This window comes from Perissodus microlepis, chromosome 20 (genome assembly GCF_051167445.1).
Source record: "Perissodus microlepis isolate ML-2025 ecotype Zambia chromosome 20, ASM5116744v1, whole genome shotgun sequence".
Taxonomy (NCBI): domain Eukaryota; kingdom Metazoa; phylum Chordata; class Actinopteri; order Cichliformes; family Cichlidae; genus Perissodus; species Perissodus microlepis.
This window is the reverse complement of record NC_140480.1, coordinates 11,653,257-11,674,403: the sequence shown is the minus strand read 5'-3', so window position 1 is coordinate 11,674,403 and position 21,147 is coordinate 11,653,257. Positions and strand designations below refer to the sequence as shown.

General features: G+C 38.6%; 1 protein-coding gene across 3 annotated transcripts in view; it reads right to left on the bottom strand.

The window, feature by feature from the left end:
- ptpn11b (protein tyrosine phosphatase non-receptor type 11b) overlaps nt 1–21,147 on the bottom strand; it is a 35,142-nt gene that overhangs the window by 7,361 nt on the left and 6,634 nt on the right. Inside the window, exons 1-10 of one of the 3 annotated variants that reach the window (XM_084916692.1) lie at nt 19,193–19,274; nt 13,658–13,780; nt 6,529–6,723; nt 4,148–4,340; nt 3,792–3,911; nt 3,502–3,615; nt 2,309–2,405; nt 2,012–2,091; nt 1,677–1,832; nt 506–637 (exon numbers count right to left, since the gene is read on the bottom strand). In XM_084916692.1, coding sequence (XP_084772818.1) covers nt 506–637; nt 1,677–1,832; nt 2,012–2,091; nt 2,309–2,405; nt 3,502–3,615; nt 3,792–3,911; nt 4,148–4,340; nt 6,529–6,723; nt 13,658–13,780; nt 19,193–19,200 — 1,218 coding nt within the window. In that variant the 5' untranslated portion in view covers nt 19,201–19,274. Of the gene's footprint in view, nt 1–505; nt 638–1,676; nt 1,833–2,011; nt 2,092–2,308; nt 2,406–3,501; nt 3,616–3,791; nt 3,912–4,147; nt 4,341–6,528; nt 6,724–13,657; nt 13,781–19,192; nt 19,275–21,147 lie in introns of those variants that run through there. The other 2 variants (XM_084916690.1, XM_084916691.1) reach the window with 2 other exon arrangements.

The window sequence follows — 21,147 nt, the reverse complement described above, 5'->3', positions numbered from 1 at the left end:
CTCGCATTCACACACTGGTGTGTGTACAGACCTATTCTGGAAACTAACTGGAACTAGACTGAAATGAAAAGAAAAAAACTCAAATTAAAATTTAACCCATTTAAAGAAGAGCTGTAATAAAAGTTAACACAGAGGATATTCTATCTCTGTTGCTATAGTCCACCTAACATCCAGACTGTGTGTGTGTCCAAATATCACCCCTGAAATATTCAGTGTTCCTCACTGATCAAAGCACCAGCCTCTAAGCTTTCATTAATAAACACAGAAAAAAGAAAAGCAGGCACTCTGAACTTTTTGCTTATTATTGTATACACGCGCCAAACGCAACATTAAAGATGTTTTATTTCTGCATTTAGCACAAGAAAACTGAGCACTGGATTGCGGATCTGTGAATCCACAAGTGCAAGCTTCTAGTGTACAAACACAAGCATGTGCATGTGTGGTGTGAGATAACTTGTCCTCAGGTCAGTGGGTCGGCTCAGACTGGGAATAGAGCGTTCCCTACCCGGTCCAGACGTGTCACCTCCAGCTTCCTCAGGATATGGTCTTGTGCTGGCCGCTCGTCCACATTCCTCACCAGCACTTTTCCAAACTCCTTAGTGGCATGAAGGTCTGGCCAGTAACGGAAACATTTGTTCTAAATCAGAGCAAAAAGTAGGATTTAGTTTTCCATCCAGCCTAAAAGGTGACTGGTTGGCAGCAAAGGGTAACATGGATGTAGATCGTAATATTCAACTCAAAGCTTAGATATCTATGGTTTTAAGTCTGCAGAAAGTTTTAAACATAAGCACAAATCTTGCTGTAATTTTTTTAATTTTTTTGGTTTTAAATACACCTGACGTATGAAAGGGTTTATAATGGTGCATGTAGCATCTATTTACATGATGTACTTGATGTGTAAAGTACACAAAAATAGAAGAGCAAGTCGTGCCTGTGTGTGTAGATCTATGAATATTTTAAAGCATGAAAGAATACCCAAGTGCCTGCTGCAGTAACGTCTTTTATCAGTCAAACTGATAATGAAAAGACACAAAGTGTGCATTAAAAAAAAATAATAATAATAATAAAATAAAAAATGCACTACAATGCTGGGAATGAAGCTTTTGATACTAAAAATTCCTGAAGCATGACCTTCCAACACTGTTTGATTTGCCCTCTCTAATGAAAAATACTGCTCTGACTGACGAGTATTAGACCATCGAAAGAACCCGCTCATCTCGAGCAGCTTTTCAATCAGCTTACATGTCATATCAGCTATCTTTCTCCCCTCCCCCCTAAACTTAACACACGCCATCATTGCTACTACATGACCGCACACCAATCTTAGAATCTACAGCCATCTAATAATGCTTTACATCTGAAAAAGCTGAACAAAAATGAGTGAGAGCAAACCACCAGTATTTCATATAGGGCAATGCATAAAATGTGAGCATTTTAAATTAAATCAGAAATATGTTTTTATGTTGATAGTTTTTCTCTTCCATCCACTGAAACAGGATAAAGAAAAAGATAACAGAAAAAGACAAATTATATCAGGAAAAGTAAGACATTTCCATTATGTCCATTAGCTTTCCTTTAGGTATTTTGTACATGGAACTAGAGTTTCACTGCCCCACAGACCCTCTGCTAAAATATAAAGCTGCATATTTGGGGGACGCTTGCTGCAAACTGCTCACCCGTCCTCGTTCCATCTCCTTTGTGGTCATGACAATTACATGTGAATTCTCCTGATACACCATCTTCCAGAAGTCAACGACCGTGTTTTGTAGACACCCTTGGGTGGCAATGAAGACTTTACCCTCCTCCACAAAACGTCCGTCTTCATGCATACTCTATGGGTGTGAGCATGAATGATAATTATGCAGCTATGATCACATGAAGACGAGAACCTAGCATGCTACCAGATAAATGTTCTTAAAAACCCAGGAATACTCATTATTATTACTACTACTATATTTTTTTATAATGCATTTGTTGATACACCGTCTTATCTAATGCTGAACACACTCACTCTGATATAGTTGGCATTGATGTAGTCTGAACCAGGAACATCAGGATCCATTTCCCTGATTTCAACACGTGTCGTGTCGACTGAAAACACAAAGTAAAAACTATTAGTACACAACAAAAAGTCTACAGCTTTGTGAGACCACACTAGATTTTGTCCCCTCCCCAAACATAATGTAAAGGCTGTGAGCCATCAAAGCAAAACTCTGCATGCTCTGCTTAGGCCTCTACGTTGTCTATTTGTGTCACTTTCCACAGGAAGTTGGAGAGGCAGGAAATGGCAGGCTGCTGTGTGACTCACAGGGGAGGATATTCTTGTATCTGTTTTTACTCTTGTTTTCTGGCTTTTGGCCTTCTTTCCGGGGATACAGCAGTTTACACTCCTGCTGCTGAAGTACCTGAAGATTGACAGCAAAAGAAAGAGAAACACAGAGTTGGGGGAAGTTTCGAACAAAAGGAAATCCACAATAAAGGAACTGAAATTTACAAGGAAGACAATTATATATTAGCTACTCTAGATTAAAGTTAACAGTGTAATGGGCTTTTACTACAGCAGGGGTCACTCTGGAGTGGAACAATAGGAAAACGGCAGCATTCACATTGCACAATGAAGAGGAAGCATTTCACCATACGAGTTATTATTAACAGCACAGTTCTTTATTTATACTTCCTATTAAAATTCATTTTAGAGGCCGGCTCTGCTTTTGAAGAGCAGATATGTCAAGCAATTATATCAATCTTTATTTCCTTTGCAATGATAATTAAAACCAGGTGTGCCATGAATACAAATCCAGGTAGACTAGTTATTATTCTTGCATTGTTTTCCTAATTTCCTGATCCAAATAACCTACACACCAAAAACCTATTTAATTCACTGGGAAGCCAAGTCTCACCACAAGCAGTTGACCAACAATGAGACAAACCCGGGCTAATAAATATGAGATAACTAGCTACTGCACCCCGACGTAATAGAAATGGTTCACATTATTGAATTGTCAGTTGCATGAAAACGACATAACAAGAATATGAATGCATGCCTCAAGATAAGCTAAGCTTCAGCCAGTTTCATTACTCAAAGTTTAAGACAGCTGAAATACATTTGGACTTCCCATGACAGACAAAGAAATGAATAACTAAGGAAAAATAAGACCCACAGCTGTAAGTCTGCACAAATAAATGACAGATGAAAATCAACATATACTCAGGAATAAGCAGCCAAACGGGTACCATTTTTTATGTATTTCATATAGTATGTGTAACATGTCACATATATGAAATATGAATAAAAAATGAGGCTTCTTTCTTAAAACATACTGCAGTGGTTAAAAGCTGGACTCACAGGCTACAGATGGCACTCAATACGGTAACATGAATCAGTTCCCCCAGTTACATCAAGCCCATATGACTCAGCTCATCAGGTTATTAAATAAGGCTAGGATAGAGGATATAAATTGAATGAGTGACTCTGGTAGTGAAAGTTTAAATGGTACAGACCTCGAATTCTTCCCAGAATCCTTGTTTGGGTTTCTCAGAATTGTCTGCTACTTTGTTGAGCTCTCGTACCCGGTTTTCAATGTTGGCAGCATTTATCCTCGTGGCATTAAAAGGCTGTCATTGCCGGGTTGGGACAAGATGATTAAAGATTTGATCAGTTAACAGACCAGGAAAAAAAAAAAAAAAAAAGAAAGCCATTTTGACAAACATTTTCACATCAACCTTAAAATTTGAACCCAACTGATGCCTTTAAAGCCTGGATGCTTTCATTTGTTAAAATGCTCCCATACCTGTTTGAGGTGTACTACAATGCCACTTTTTTCCACCATGGGGTTCTTTTTATAGTGCTCCACCAGGTCAGCCAGGGTGTCAAACCTCTCACCACCACCCACGTCGTACTTGCCGTCCTGCTGAAGACAAAAGTCGATAATTCAACAACTTCACAGCTGGCCCGAGGAGTTCTTTGAAATAAATAAATAAATAAATAAATAAATAAATCATGACCTACTTAAAAATACAAATTGCCCAGGTTAAACTAGGATGAGTAGGCATTGTAAGCCACCAATCTGAAGCCACATAAACATTACGCAACATCCTCCTTACAAGATTCAGTACATCTTAGCGGGCCTGGAATTAAATATCTGACCTGGTAGTGTATCATCACATGGGTGACCTTGGTCTTGCGATCCACATTGTCATGTTTCTCCTCATTAGTGAGAACAGAGAGGACAAAGTCTCCCGGTTTACTCTGGCTCTCCCGTACCAGAAAGCTGCCGGCTTTGCCTTTTTCCGTGAGCAGTTTTTCTGCGTCTCGACCTGAGAGGTGCCCGTGGTACCACCTGGAGAAGAGTGGGAGAACTTGATGAGTCTGGAAACAATGATCAGTGGCAGACTGAAAACGTAAAAGATGGCGTTATGTGAAATATGAGGCTTTCTCAAAAGTAAACCCTAAACACCCCGAGAACCAGAAATCCTGACCATGTGTTTGACTGCCAGGTTTTCATGGTACTAGACCATCATTACTGCATTTATAACTACCATTCACATGTTTTCATTCAATTCAAACAAAACTAATTACTCTCCATTTGCTATTACTATTATTAATTTATCTTTATTTTAAACTACTGTGCCTAAATTCTGCCCATTTTGGATATTTTGGGTGAATATCTGAAATTAATTGTGTGGACATCACACAATAAATACAAAGTTGAGGATGTTAAGACCTTTTCAAGAACACAACGCATATTAATATTTTTGAGTTTTGGGGGGTTTGAAACATTCGTCAGGCTTTCTTTACCATCATTTTCTCCAATTAGTATAGAGACGGTAAAAGCAGTCTTTGGATGAATGTTGTTGTAAGGCAGAACAAGTCAAGGAAAGAAAAAAAAAAAAAAGAAAAAAAGAAAGAAAAAAACCCAAAAACTTGACCAACTGAGTGGGAGGACTAGTAATACGCTTCCTGTTTCAAAGGAAAAGTTCCATGTTGTACCTTTGAGGCTTTAACATAATGCCTGTCTATACATGTATAGTGAGCGTAGACTCCTACTCAGGAGTGAGAGTGTCTCTTATATGACTGCCGCCTCACTCACTTACTGATGTTAAGATGAAAAACTTGCATGTCTGCATTTTTTTTTCCTGTGTGGTGAGCGAGAACATGCAGGAAGCTCTGACAAGAGATGCATGTAGAATGGAAAAAAACCACATAAACCAAAACCATACATCACAAGTCGTTCTAAAACCTAAAAAAGAAACTAGATATACATATTGCAATGTGCAGATGTGCTGAAAAAGGAGAGTAAATAGCCCCGCTCAGCACAAAACTGTATTAGATTATCATTTTTGTGCAAATTATTACAGAAATATGACCACCTAGCTTTCTAAAAAGCTTCCCGTAAGTGTGTGAGTGCATGCATGGATTCCTAGCATTAATATACCAGATGCAGAGGTCTCCTGTTTCAAAGGAGGTGTGTAGGTGTGACGAAGTGCAAAGCTGCATCCAACCTGTGTACATGCTCTGAAGGATGTGTATATCTGGTGAGTATCAACAAAAAAAAAAAAAAAAAAAAACAACAAACAGCTGTACCGCCCACTTAGTTTGTTCAAAGATTTGTAACATTTAAACATGTGACTGTGAAGTGCAATTGCATAATGTTGGGGTGTGTGCAGAGTAGTGCATTAGCTCGACGTATTGCATGTGTAAACATGTTTGTACACTTGTGTACATAATGAGTTAATGGCCGATTTGAGCCCAAATTATAATTGACATCATTATACCGAGTCACTTAATGTCACCTGATATTTGCCATGTTGTTTTTTGTTTGTTTTAAAAATATATATTTAGTACCCCATTTGAGACTCTGTTTTTGCTTTGAAATAATTTATTGCCACATATATTAGCAATTAATGAAAAACACATCCTTGTAGCAATGAATGAAAAGGGTTGTTTTGAAGCCATGATATCTGAATTTAGTTATGACTACATTTCATATATTTACAATATACTAATCTTTAAATATTTAGCTTGATAAGATGTTAAATCTTTTTATTTCTACTCATTCACAGTGTGGTACTCATTCACTGTACCAAACTGCCAGCTTTCTTATCCAACTTGTAAATTTTACACTGAAAAGTAGATCTCAAAAACATAATACTTAACAAATAATATAACAGTGCTCCTGACTCTAAAAGATTGTTTTGCCCACAGTGTTTTTTTCCCCCCTACAGACTGACATAGACCTCTACCACTGCTCTGGTGGTTCTCAGGTGGTTTAACTGCTTCTCCTGACAGGATGAGATGCTGTAGTGTAACACCCTGAAGCAATAACAGTAAGAGTTAACCGTTTGTGGCTAGGAATAGACCTTCATATAGTTATAAGTCTTAATAAAAGTAATCAGGCTGACCTCAGAAGTTTCTCTCTCTTCTCTCACAGTGTTAGCTCTGTACAAATATTATTTATCTGCATGTGTGGGCATTCTACATGTACAATGACAATAAAGGGCTATTTCATTCTTTTTTGGCACTGGCACCTCTCAGATGTGGGGTCCTTGCAATTGAGCGGATATTTAAGCTCAATGACGTCACCATTCCTCTCGCGCAGGAGGTCCTGTTGTTCAGTGTAATACTGCACCAGCTCGGCCAGTGTGGCGAACTTCTCGCCTCCATACAGGTCATAGTAGTCACCAGTGTTCTGGATCTTAATGTGGGTCACCTCATCCTTACGCCTGATGGGAGAAAAAAAAAAAAAAAAGAAAAAAAAAAAAAAGGAAAAGAAAAAGAGGAAATTCAGTCAATTATCATTTATTTATCATGACTGTAAACAGCAGTAGACTCACTCCAAAGTAGTATTTTTTTCTCTGTGGAATTTTCCCTTTTCACTGGTTCCCCTGCAGACATGTAGGCACCAAACACATAAACAGCCACCTACACAAATACAGAGTATATGCTCATCGGGAAAAGGACGGTCAGAGGAGGAGGAGGGAAGAAAGAAAGAGAGAAAAAAAAAAAAAACCTCCCCCAAGCATTAATGCATATAAATTATAAATTGTCCAGCTTATCAAGTAAGCCGTTCCTATTTTAAGATCTAAAGAGTGCAATCATTTCACCTGTCTCCTTTATTTTCCTGCACTTATCTACCAATTGTATCACTTACCAAACTGGGGCTTTTCCAAACTTAAACACATTGTTTTATATAACAAAAGCTTTTAAATGACAAATATACAATTCAATAAGCAGTTTTGATAAGCTATGTCAAGATAAGACTAGGAACACCACAAAGCTGCAAATAACTGATGCATTTAATCTCAAATCAAACATTTTTGACTTTAATAAGACAAATCTTCTCAGCAAGCATGATCTTTTTTTTTTGGTTAAATCCTGTAGTTTTCATATCCATTTGGAGGAAGGCTGTACTGTGATTGCAGGAACGAAACGCATGCAGCTGGCAAGTTTAAAGACTGATAAGCCACAAAACATTTGGTACCACTTTGCATATTCAAAGTCCTCTGGCTGGTTTGAATAGGTACATATGAATGTGAATGCACACTGACTCACACAGACACATATGCTGTACTGATCTATAATACATCTTCCTGAAAGCAAGTGAAAAAGAAATTAAAAAAAAAAAAAAAAAAAAAAAACCCTCAGCTGATAAATGTACTTTGTAGATGGCAAATGGTAAAGCAGATTTACATAGCAGTGATTCAGTCCAACAGTTTTTCCCAAGAGAGAAACAAAACATTTTGTAAACATATTAAGTAGGACAACACACACACATGCACGCCCCCCCCACCCCCGCCCCCGCCCCCCACCAGATTTAGGGACCACAGGGGAGTTAGTCAGGCAGTACAGACCATCTATCTAATCTGCAGGTCGAGATGCAACAGTCTCTTCTCTCTTTCAAAATGATTATCAGTTAATGGTCATATCAAATAGCACAAAGCCCATTTCCCTCCATCACTTTTTTGTTGTCCTAATGAATTTTACATTCCTTTTTTCTTTTTTTCCCCATCCTCCCACTCAGCATATCATTAATCCTATCCTCCATTCTTGTATTTATCTGTCCCATAATCTATCCTTCCCTCCACTCCCCTCTCTCAGTGTGTCCTGGTAATTGCTTCATGGCTCTATTAGTGGCTGTTGGCAGGATGCCACAGGTCTATAGCTGCGTTACAGGCCCCTCCTCAACTCTCCGGCCAAAGCCTCCTGTTCTCTAAGAGTTTAACACCATTAACTCTGGAATGAGGCAAACACATCCTAACACATTTTCATTCTTTTCTCTCAAAATCTGACATTGTTTAAGAAATCCATATAGGTCATAAATGCTTTGGTCATTTCAGTGATCAGGACAGAATTTGTTTTGTTTGTTTCTGGATCACTCCAGTCTGTTCCAGTACACATTAACCAACACTGTCACCATTCTGACAGGAGTACATGCATAATTACAGTTGCTGGCATTCACAACCATAACATTTATTGCCATTAAGTAGTAACTCTGAGCCCCTGACAAATACAGCATGAATTATTAGGTACATCAGCAAATGTGCAAATTAGGTCAGGTTGCATCCTGATGCAGAAGAACAAATAAGAAATTTGATTAAAACTTCCAAAACACATCGGATGGTTAATGATCCAGCAGTTATGTGCAAAGCTAGCAAGCTGGTGCCCATATCCTCAACGCATCATGCACAGCTACTCTAAAGACAGTCTCCTACTGCTGCTGAACACATGCGATCCACTCCAACAACTGAAAACTGTTTTTAATCTTCATTTTATCAGGTTCATTTACATGTAAAGACATTAAACAATTATTTATTTTAAAAATATTTAAAAACAAAAACAAGCATGCAGGAAAATCAAAATGAAAAGTCAAGGAGAATTAAATCAACTAAATGTTTATTATCCAATTTAAATGCTAAATCAGTATTAGTGTGCATTACTGTGCCACTGGACAGCTGTATTACAGAACATGCTACATGTTGATGCTGACTGAACATATTTAAAGGCTGTTTATATATGAATTATATATAAATAACAACATGTCCTACCTGTGACCTGGAAATGCATCTTACTGAACAATCCATTTGATACATCACCTGTGATGTATACAAGAGGTGTGACAGATGGACTCTAAATAGAAAAGGATTGCTCAGTAAAGGCTGTATAAGTCATTTAAAATGATCCACTGCGATTTTAATGCCTGTACGTTTCAGCGTTATGGTAAAAGATTCAATGCCAGCAGAGTCTCACAGTGTGTTGCACTTCAAATTTAACAAAGTAAATGTATCATCAACACTGTTAAGCTTATGTGACAGAACATAAGCTTAACAGCAAGTTGCAACAAAACAACGGAAGGTTGAAGTAGCCATGTCACATGATTCAAAGCAACGTCAGTTAAAAAGAACAGATCAGAAGCATCGATTTTTCATCGTGTTAAATGCTCTACTCCTGCTTTCTCGTGTCTCGGACGGAAGGTGAGGAGAGCAATGTAAAAATGCAAAGAGGGGATAGCATACATGGGAGTACACTAATGCAGCGGTCCCCAACCTTTGTTGCACCACGGACCGGTTTATGCCCGACAATATTTTCACGGACCAGCCTTTAAGGTGTCGTGGATAAATACAACAAAATAAAACTAGTACCGGTACCGAAAAAAAATAAGATTTATTCATAACACACGTGAAAAGACCCAGGAAAACAGAGTTAACGATAAAAACGATAACAAAATAACGCTGAAAACCGATAAAAACCCTGAAAACCATACATTTCACACCTGAGCCTCAACTCTCGCAGCCCGGTACCAAACGACTCACAGACCGGTAACGGTCCGAGGCCGGGGGTTGGGGACCGCTCCACTAATGCACCTCAATTTCAATGAGTGATTTTTGCTGTTTTTTTCCACTGACCTAATAACCTAACATCAAATATAAAATGGGCAGTAACACAACTCATTTTGTTTATTTGTTTTGTTTTTTAAGCTCAGAGTGCAAACTAAACTAGGAAAGTAGGATTAAAAACATTTGTAACAACAACAAAAACACAACGCTATGCATGATCCAAGCTCCAGAGCAGCAAACATTACTGACCAATTTACCAAATTATCACAAAAATACAGAATATTTAGCTTTTAGTCAGATGACAAAATACATAACCTTTACAATCTTTAACTGCACTGACTCAACATATATACACACACATAGTGATTCACAGTAACATTTAGTAAGTTTGATTTAAAGCTTGATTAAAATTGCATTTAAGCTGCACCAGAATCCCCTTTTGCTGAAAACACAGACAGAGCATGCAACATGACAGTGCCCTTGATTATGCTATGCGCCGGTTTACATGGAGGGAACCAAGTGAAAGCACAAAGACACATGATTTGCACTTCCTCTACATCTGATCACCACATTGTTAAACTGCAGCTTATTAACAACCAGAGCTGCAACCAGATCACATCTATGTGCAGTATTAGTCTCCATATTCTAGCCACACCACTGCATAAAAGTGAAGGGTTGTTTTTTTTTTTTTTTTAAATATAAATAATATATAAATCAGTTTTTCCTAAACTAATACACTGACAAGATGAAGTCCACAAAACACAGACAACTGAGAAAGACTACTTAAAAACCACATACTTATCCATCTGCAAAACCTAGGACATAAATTATTGCTTGTTTGCCCTAAAGCTATTCCAAGCAATATTTTTGCACTAATAGATCCTGACACCTCTGAGAAATCTCTTTTAAAGTACACTTATCAACCTGAAGTTGATACAGTTTTGGCCTCTACTTCAGTTCCTCTTTATGTGTTTTTCAGTACAACTACACCCTATTTATTAACCTGACTTCTAAAAAAAACCAAAAAACAAAACAAAACAAAAAAAAAAAAAAGACAAAAACAAATATGTCCCAAAAAAAAATTCAGTATTTAAGCATCTTCTACATCTCGAGACGGTCCCAACAGAGAGAAAAAAAAACAAAAAAACAAAACAAAAAAAACAAAACACAAAACCCACCATAGCAGAGAGACTTCTAACAACTGAGAAACCTGCCTGTCAGCCTACATTTTCATAAGCAGGAAAAGATATCCAAGCTCAAAGACAACTGCTAATATTTGAGCATATGGACAACAATCATTTCTACTACTGGCAGTTCATAACAGCTATCGCTGGACTAAACAATAGCTGTACTTCCACTGCAATTAGGAAGGTGAAGTCTAAACACGAGCTGAGGAAGTAAGCATCAATAATTCACGAGTAGACAGCATCCTTGTGGTATTGTATATGGAAATGCTAAAAACGGCTCCGACAGCAGTCTCGGCTGTCGCGTCACTCTCTGTGCTGACCTGCATGTCTTTTTCAAACTTTTAAGTCTCCACTATTAACGGAGGGTGTTAAACCAGGCAATCTCATGAAGTGAGAAAGAACATTCATACAGAGACATGCTGAAAAGATCGTTTTCCCCATGCTGGCTAAATATAGTGTGAATATTTTTCTTCTGCAAATGCAGTTAAAATTCACAGATTGGTATCCACAACAATAAATGGTGAAATGCTACTTGAACTTGACTATAAATAGCATGGATGCAGTGGAAACACATCTGAGTAAACCCATGCTAGAATTACATAACACAGAGGCTTGAAGAAAATCCAGTCGCTCTCTGTGGTAATCTGCCCTGCAAAAATTCTCTCTTAAGATTGCCCTTAAAATTTCTCCTTGAGTTCTTTAGAGGCTATAAAGAGCATGAAAAATGATGGAGAAAACTTGACCAGACTTTTCTCCTTATAAAGTTTGCCTCGTATATAAATTAAGGCCAAACTTTTTCCATCGCAAACTTTTCCCATCTTTGAATTTTCTGAAACTCTGAGCTGATTACATTTTCAAAACCCTCAAAGAGCTCTTATTAGCGTTTTAGACTTCAGGGAAGCGGCTATGTCCGACCCCCCTCCTTATGTTCACCTGGTGGAGCAGAGTAGATGGGAGAAAGGGGAGAAACGAGGAGATGATGTTCGGAGGGAAAGATAAGCAGGGAGGCAGGGATGGACCTCAATATTCATATAGTTATAGATGCCAAGACTGACTATTACGATAATCAGACATGAGTCATTATGGCCTTTCCAGACAGCTACATTTGGTTCTCTCTGGGGGTTTTTTGTGCGATTCATCTAAAAATTAGCACAAGCTTGCAGTCATATTTTTGTAATAAACACAAAAAATAAACCTTTATTCCCATTTCTAATATTTCCTGCATTATTTAAAAATGTTTTTATGTTTTAGATGAACTTCAAGTGAAACAATTCACGCAATTTCATACTTTGTTTTGTGTATTGCATTCAACATATAGTATAGTGAGATCAGTAGGTGGCAAACAAGCAGCTTTTTTTTTTCCTTTAAATTGTCAAGTGTTTTTATTGTGAAGTTACACAGACTCTTCCTTGCCCTTAGTTCAAAGTGACCTACCTTCCGTAGCAGGTGGGGAGGCTCTGCAGCTTGGCCACTTGACCTCTTTGTGCATACATCTGTGTTTAAGTCTGTCAAGATCACAAGCTGTGGCTACAACTTACTCCACCGACCTTCCTGTGTGTGACATTTACTACAACCTCACCGCAAACACAAACCACAGGCAGCGAAGGTCAAAGCCTTAATAAGCCCCTCACTCTTTAACATCTTTTAAAAGCCACTGCCTGTCTAACTACCCCGTTTCCCTTTCATCTGTTTTTCTACATTTCATTCTCCCTTACTCACTCACACACTCTCCCTTGCCTAATGTCACTATGCCAGCTACAGTCACAGTAACAAATGTGTCTGGGCTTTCTTCCAAGAGCTTGGCCGACTGATCCATCTCTTAAAAGCTTCCGTTGCCAAGGAAGAGCCACTCTTCAAACTCTCTTCTTCTGTCTCAGTTTGTTTCCTGCTCTCCGTAATCACCACAGCATGTAGTGCACAGTCTATTTACCAGAAACTCCACACCACACACACACTACACACAGTGGTTCTTAAAGAGATTAAGAGAAATAAGGCGTGAGCGACAAGTTTGAGTGAACACTTTTCTGTGCTTGTCTAACTCACTTTAGTTTAAGCCTGCTGTCCAAAATTAAGATTTTCTGGTTGTGTAGTGTCAAAATTGACAAAAATCACACCGTGGAAAGTGTTATCCAACATGTTCTTAGAAACACTTGCGCAAAACAACTCCCGTTTGATACAATTTCTCTACCCACAGGCGAAATGTGGAGTCACTTGCTGAGACACCAGTTTCTGAGACTCTTCTCAGAAAAGCCTCGTCTCTCCTGAGAATTTAACGTCCTACATTTTTCAGACCAGTGCAGTGTTACGTCTTATTCTCAGGCTGAAAACTGACCAGACCAATTCTCGCTGAACCGAGCACCTTACCTTTGCACTCCTGAGGTTTGTTTGTGTAATTTTTTATCATGTGGTCACACAGGCTTAGTTATTTTTAGACATGGCTGGATTGCCTTTAAATCACTGTGCATTTCCTCACTAGCCCCTGTCAAACACCATAATCAGTGTTTTCCATAGATAATCACTTGCCTCTCTAATCAACCAAGTAGCTTGTCCATATGACAGGAGACCCATGCATTTGAGGATTTAACTTGGTACTGTTGAGAACACTGAGGTTAAGTGGGGAGCACAGATGCGTTTACCTGACAGAGAGGGTAAAATCCCCCGGGTTGCTCTTGCTTGGGCGGGCCAGAAAACTGCCGTGGACTCCCCGGGTCAACAGGAGCTGCTCTGCCTCGATTCCGGTAATGTTGGGGTGAAACCACCTAAATATTTGTGCACAAAGAAATGGCAAAAAACAAAAGACTAATCAGTGCATATATAACTGCCATACATATTCGAGTATTTTACATCAAAAACATTGATGGACTTGCAGTGCTTTACCTCCATTGGTGTACAGACCTGTTATATAGAGTGATCATAATGGACGTACTGTAAAACTGGCTTTTGCCTACAACAGTTTATACAACACTGTACAAAAACTCTATTGATTAATTCAGCTATGTTTTATATGATTGCTTTCTGCTATCATGACACTGGTGGACTAGCATACAGTGTGCCTTATTTAAAAAGTACACGTTCTTCCTTGATGAGTCAATGAATACATACAAACTGTATGTCCTGTTCTGGTTTGAAAAGGAAGGACACCAAAGTTTACAGTTCTGCAAAGCCAAAGCTAATAATTGCATGTTACTTCCTCTCTTGCCAAACATGACAGGCAAATATTTATCCCAACCATTTCTCAGGTACAGTTAGAAGAAAAATGATCATGAACAGTTTGGGTTCACCATGATTGCAGAATTGATTTCTAACAGGAATACAACATGTAGTGTGGGCTTCACATAGGTGGCAATACGGAAATAGTTTGGCTGAACACAAATATACATTTCATGCTTCTTGAACTCACTGTGTAATCAGTCAGTGAGCACACTGGAAAAAAAGTAAACTCTTGAATTTAGTGACTCATAAAACCCCCACTAATAACAACCACTACCACCATCAGATGTTTCCTGTTGTTGCTTTTGAAACCATTTCTGGAATATTTTGATTAAACATGTATCTTCAGTTTATGTCCCATCATGTGAACTGGGTTATGTTCAAGCTTAAGAGTCCAAACATTTTCTTCTTTTATAACCAATGTGTACTTGAAAATAAAAATCTTTTACGGTTTAATTACTAGTTCTGTTGCTGATTACAAGGCCCTGAAGTATCCTCAAAGCATGATGCTTCCTCCATCATGCTTTGCATTTAGGATGAGATTTAAGTGTTAATGTGTAGCATAACTTCAACTCTCCCATCTGTTCATGGAACACATCCAAGAAAGGTATGAAATAATCCAGTTTATTTCTAGAGGGGTGATTTCCTTTGTAGGTTTTGTCTATCAAACATTTCTTATTCTGATATCGTACTGAATATTCTCCACTTGTAGACAGTTTGCCTTTTTCTTAGTGATTAATACGTCGGTTGTTAGAAATGCATTTGCAGCCTTTTGCAGTTGTGCATTTCAATAACGCTTCATCTAATACCTGTGAAAGTTGTGATCGATGCACCAAACCTTTTTGTTAAGGAAAGCAGACTTTATAAACAAATAAAAAATACAACTCCTTGTGCGTCATTAGTATTAAAGAGGCAGTGAGAAGGTAGTGCCGTAATGTCCCAGTGAATGGCTGTATATCAGCTGTGTGGATTTAGAGCCCATGTTTAAGCAGGGATCATTGGGTTAAACCTCCCCAACTACTGTGTGCCATTGCCGGCTAATCCAACGCACCACTAGCCATCCAGGACTGCATTATTGTATCAAAGTACAGAGAGCTGACAAAACTGACATGAAATAGAATAAATAAACAGTATTTTGTGGTCCATCATGGGTGACACAAAAAATTGCAGTGGTTCAGTGACATAATCGCTTTTATAAACAGGCTCCAAAAACCGTGCCGTTTTCAGAAATGTCAACGCATTTGGCAAGAGCGTAAAAGCTCTCCAAACTTCACTGATAACAACGTCATTCTCTTCCTATAATACATGAAATTCATTTCTCGGTCCACAAACTACTAATACATGATCAGAGGTTGAGCAACGAAAACTGGCACACAGGTACAATCTCATCTGGATTAGATATTAAAAAAAAACTTTCCAAAATGAGTACGAATCCTAAAATAAAAAGGCATTTCACAAAAGCGTCACATGACTTCCAGTAGCCAAGATTTTGAAAATTATTGAAAAACTGTGATATCTATCACACGTCTTTGTCAATATATATTAATCCCTGCACTGTAGTTCAAGTCCCAGCAGACAATCTTTCAGTGCTATATCGTCAAAGGAGACATTCAAGAGTCAAGTCCTCCAAGAGAAACAACAGTGTCAAAACAGAGACCTCGTTACTTAAAATAAAGTGAAACAGATTTATACACATGAATAAATTACCATTATTGTGCACATGATCTAGCACTTGGCAACAGTATAACCAAGACTTCCGGGCGCGACACCAAAGGTTGTATATATATATACACTTTGAAAACCAAGTGCTCTTCACTCCCACTGCACACAGAGAATATGAATTGGACAATCGTTTAACGGCATTATTCCTGAGAAGATAATATCTGAAAGCTTTAACAGCGGGCGAGCATTTAGGCGTTGCCATTTTTGTACACTGTATGACACAAACCCATGACAGTAGGATAAAAATAAAACTCATGTGTCAGCTCAGCATATCTTGTGTCACCTGAGAGCGGCAAATACACATGAGAATACTTTTGTGGTCACTGCTATTGCAGGGTCTGAATCTCAGCTCGAGTTATGCGACGCAGTGCTTTCTATTAATTTCCTTAATAACTGGAAACCACGGTAACGAGGATAGGTAAGCCTGCTCTTGGGGCTTTAGGCTTTACCAACTTGAGGAGAAAAAAAAAAAAGTATCAAATTTAATACATTTTAAAAGGATGAAATTCCTTTTATACACAGTCTTAGATATTGATTTTTATTTAAGTCACGAAGTGAAACTGACAGCATCTACACCACAGAGTAGCCTGACCTGCTTTGACAGTGGAGAAACATGAGAAGGGTGTGGGAGAGACAGGTGGGGTGAGAAGCAGGCAATACAGGTGCAGGGGTAATGATGCCAAATGTAAGGGCATGATAAATGACAGAAACTAACAACCTTGTTGTTGTTGTTATTGTTGTGTGTGTGTGTGTGTGTGTGTTGGGCGGGGTCTTCAATGTAAACAGACCAGTATGACATAAAAACCTAAAACGTGGTTCATCTGAATTCATGTGAACAGAGACTCATGTCCAGTGAAAATGAGACCCTCAGCCAAGACCTGAACCTGACCACTTGGAGCTAACAGACCACACCAGCCATCTGACAGACATCTGACCCAGACTAAACCTGGCCTCCCTCTTTAACTTTACCAGGGGGCAAAGCAGCACTACAACATTTTCATGCTAGCAGACAGATCATAGGGGAGACTTTACAACTAACTTGGAAATGTTTACATGAGGATTTATCATAAATACGTACAAGAGTAGAGGGTGAACTAGACAAGGCATTCCTTGTAGCATTAATTATCTCTGCAAGCCTATTGGGGATATTAAACATCGACAGACAGGAAATGACTCAAAGGCAGTGGGAGACTGATAAAAGTAATATCTGAAATACTTAACGTAGCACATTCATCTGGCTGAGTATTTTGTCTCCAGATAGCCAAAAAAAAAAAAAAAAAAAAAAAAAAAAAAACCACTGGTTGTGTGTGAAGACAGCCAAAAACAGGAAAACTGTTACGGACAAAACAATAACGATATTCCCTCTTAAATATAATCAAACTTTCAGGCTAAAAGAGCCTATTGAAGAATTGTTGTTTAAGGTTAATTTTCATTTTTGCCTTCCTCCATACATGTTTGTCATTTACTGTTCAATTCAACAAAAAGTTGTTAGAACAAAACCTCAAAAAGACGGCCTAATTAACCAAGTTCTTTAATGTTTTTTGTACTGATGATAAAATACAGCACTGAACTGTTATGGTTGAAATTAGTCCAATAGATTCTTTTTTTAAACTTTTTAAAACTTTAAATATATAAATAACAATATAAAAACTAACTATATACAGTTCTCTGTGAATTATTTAGGCAACTATAGTAAACATACTTTCAGAATCAATGCAATGACCCATTTATATGGATTAAATGTTACACGCAGGAAAGACAACTAAGGTTAAGACAGCACCCAGTCTCAAGATTGATCAGCTCTCCCCAGCATCTTTGAGAACACGTCAGGGGACCTCACTACACATATAGTATTTTCCACACAAATATTACTTGGGAAGGCTGTGCAAGTATGTATGGTGACTTATTTTAGGATTTTATTATTTTTATTTCTTTGGCCATCTAAGAATACAATGGATTGTTTGGATAATTCCCCCCACCCCCACTCTTGTTTTGAATATTCAGCTGCCCCTCTAGTGAGTCTCTCATCCTACTGTTAGTCTCCAGCTTCACCATACTGAACTACAGCTGGTGACAACAGCCTTTATACTTCCCTGGGAATCCGCTTAGAGAGCAATGCTAACCAGCAACTGCAGCAGGCTGAGAATTGGTTTATATATTGCTACAGAGGCTGTAGAGCAGAACAAGAACGACAGTAGCCAGCTGGAGTCCAAGTTGCTGGAGCTGGAGGCCATCAAATGTAATGTAATGTAATGTAAAGTAAATGTAAGTGTGACTCACTTGACAGCTAAATATTTTAATAATAACTTCAGAAAGTGCAGGAGTAAATATTTCATCTGTAATTCAAGCTTTCATTATTTTGTTACAAATTAGATTCCTTTAATTAAAAAAAAAAAAAAAAAAAGCCTGTGGTTTTTGAGTGCGCCGGTAATTTTCCTCTTGCCATGAGAGTAAATTTTTTGCAAGAGTATTTAACCAAACATTTTTGTATCATATCACGTTACTTATTTAGGGATGGGAATAGTTACAAGCAGAGCCGGCCAGTGCCTTTAGGTTACTAGAACGAGGAGCCAATAACAGGTCATGGGTGTCAGGTGGTGGACAGATTTGTAGTATTGTTTTTAATCCTATGCAGATTTATACTGAAAATAAAATCAGTGGGACACAAATACCTTATGTCATTAATCCATTTCTAATCCATCAGAGCATGTCTGCAACTCCACAAGTTATCACAACAATAGAAATGGGCTGGACCAAATATCGCTGACAACAGAAGCAATTACAGCACACTGTTCACTGTGCCAGGTTTACAGAGGCAAGAGTGCACCTCCCCCTCTGTGCTAATACAAAAAAAAAAACAACAACACAACAACAACAACAACAACAACCCAAAAACAATACAAAAACCCAAGACACAAACAATTCAACAACATTTGTAACAACTACAGTGTACTTCTAACCTCTTAACTTCACATTGACACATTGCATCAGTTATGTCAAGGCAATATTGCATTTGTATGCACACGTTAAAAAAAAAGTTATTAACTGCCAGGTCTCCACATGCTTTCAAGTTTCCATGTTATACTTAAATTCTTTCTTCAATGCATTTAATAAAAACTATAGATATAAAGGCATTATTAAAAGGAAGAGGATGTGCTAAAGCAGGGTTAGGGACATTCCTATTGAAAACAAAAAATAAATAATACAAGACAAGCTGAATGGGATCATTTCTGCCCTACCTCACCATTGTGGTCGAAGCTTGCCACAGCCCCTTGCTTCAGCAGCCTCAGAGCTTAGTAATCCAGCACTGGGCACTGTTACACAAGGGAGGGTGGGAGGGAGAGAAGGAGATATAGAGACGAAAGCGGGAAGGGTGTAAAAAAAGTGTTAAAAGTGTTACTGGGTTAGACTGAGTGAGACAGAGATGACAGAAGTGGAGGGGGTGCTTTGTAAGAGTGTGTGAGAGAGTGAGAGAGAGATAATGTGCAGGAGGAAGAGTAGACAAGGGGGAGGGGGGCTTTAATCTGGGATTTGGATGAGCGTGAGCGGGCCTGATACCAGCACCCGTCAGTGCTATCAGCAGCCCCACGTCCCCACCCCCTCTTCCCTCCTTTGCCACCTTAGATGAACGTGACAGGCACTAGCTGACTGGTAAACCACCGTCTGCCGTTCTCCCTTCAGTCTCACTTTCTGTGCCCCAGTTGTACCCTGAGAGGTCAGAGGGTCTCACGCTAAAGTTCACTCTGATCCTAAAGCTAATAGAGCCTTCTCTGGCTACGGGGTCCTTACCATCTTGTCCGAGGCTAAATACAACAGCTGTGTTGCCTGTGCCTGGAGATTAAACATGCCGTAGTTACACCAGATCATAGTTAGTCATCGCCAAGCTAAAGCCCTCAATCCAGCCAATTCAGCAGTATGCCATTAGCCTATTAATTTCGCATGGGTGGGTCAGGAAGCTTTAGACATGAGTTAGAAAATAAATGCAGAGAACAAAAGCTGCAGTTCAACTCTTAACTACCTTACAGTGAATTTTAGATTGTACAACAATCTGAAAGGACCTGTATAATCTGACTGAATCTACTTTAATTATTATCAGTCTAGTATCTGCAAATACTATTATGAATGCAAACTACTTGGGGTTAAACAAATAACCACCTAAAGAGTGACTAATAAAACAAAGCACCTGTAACCACATAAGCTGCTTTGGGAGTTTGTAAAGATCATCCCAAAGACAAATTCATACTTTGCTCTGTTCACAGCGTATGTGGGATATGCAGTCAGACCTATAAATGTATGTGCAAGAACTGCACACCATGTTAGGGGTTAGGTAGTCTAGTAGAAAACCACTGAGAATCAGAGCTGCCCAATTTATCTCATGAGATCCTAGTACTACTTTTCTTCTGATGCCCATAGATTCATGTTAAGTTTGAAGATTTGAAATGTACAAATAAAAGCATTAAATTACAGACACACTAGCAGAATAATGCGCAATAAAGAGCAAAATTATCTCCTGATCACAGCTTCTTACATACCAGAAGTATGTCAAATTGTAAATATCTTTCCAAGGGCCACTTTAAAACTGACAATTAAAAATGTTCATCTTTATACTTTATGCAATGTTAATTCCCTGCTTTTAAAAAAGAAAAGAAAAAAGTATGTAATGGCCACATTGTTACAGTAGTACAGCACACATCTAAACGCGAGAGACTACTTCAAAGCAACTCCCCTACTAATGAAAAACGATGTCCCCAAAATTATGTTGTTTAAGATGAATTTATATAGGAGTAAATTCTGAGAAGTCTTGAAAGCAAACTCAACAGCATGCCGCGTCTATAAAGCCTTATCCATATTCTCTACCAGCCTCGGTTCATGACTACAGGAGTGACTCAGGGCTTTCCAAGAATAGGATTGCCTTTGACAACCACCAGACGCCCCATTTCCCTGCATCTGGCCTTGGGCAGTGAGGAGAGGAGATACAACACAATGAGAATGAGATTTCAAATAGTCTGGTATATATCTGACGAGATGTCGACAGGAAAGTAGAGGTAAAAAGTGGTGGTACTGTGGGAGAGACGGGGGCAGCTGGGAGCTGCAGGTTAAGCCTTGGGCAGCTTGTGGGGAAACAAGCCTAGCGTGCATCCAGCCACCACTCTATCCTCTTACATAATGTCTCAAGTTCAATATAGGCTATTTA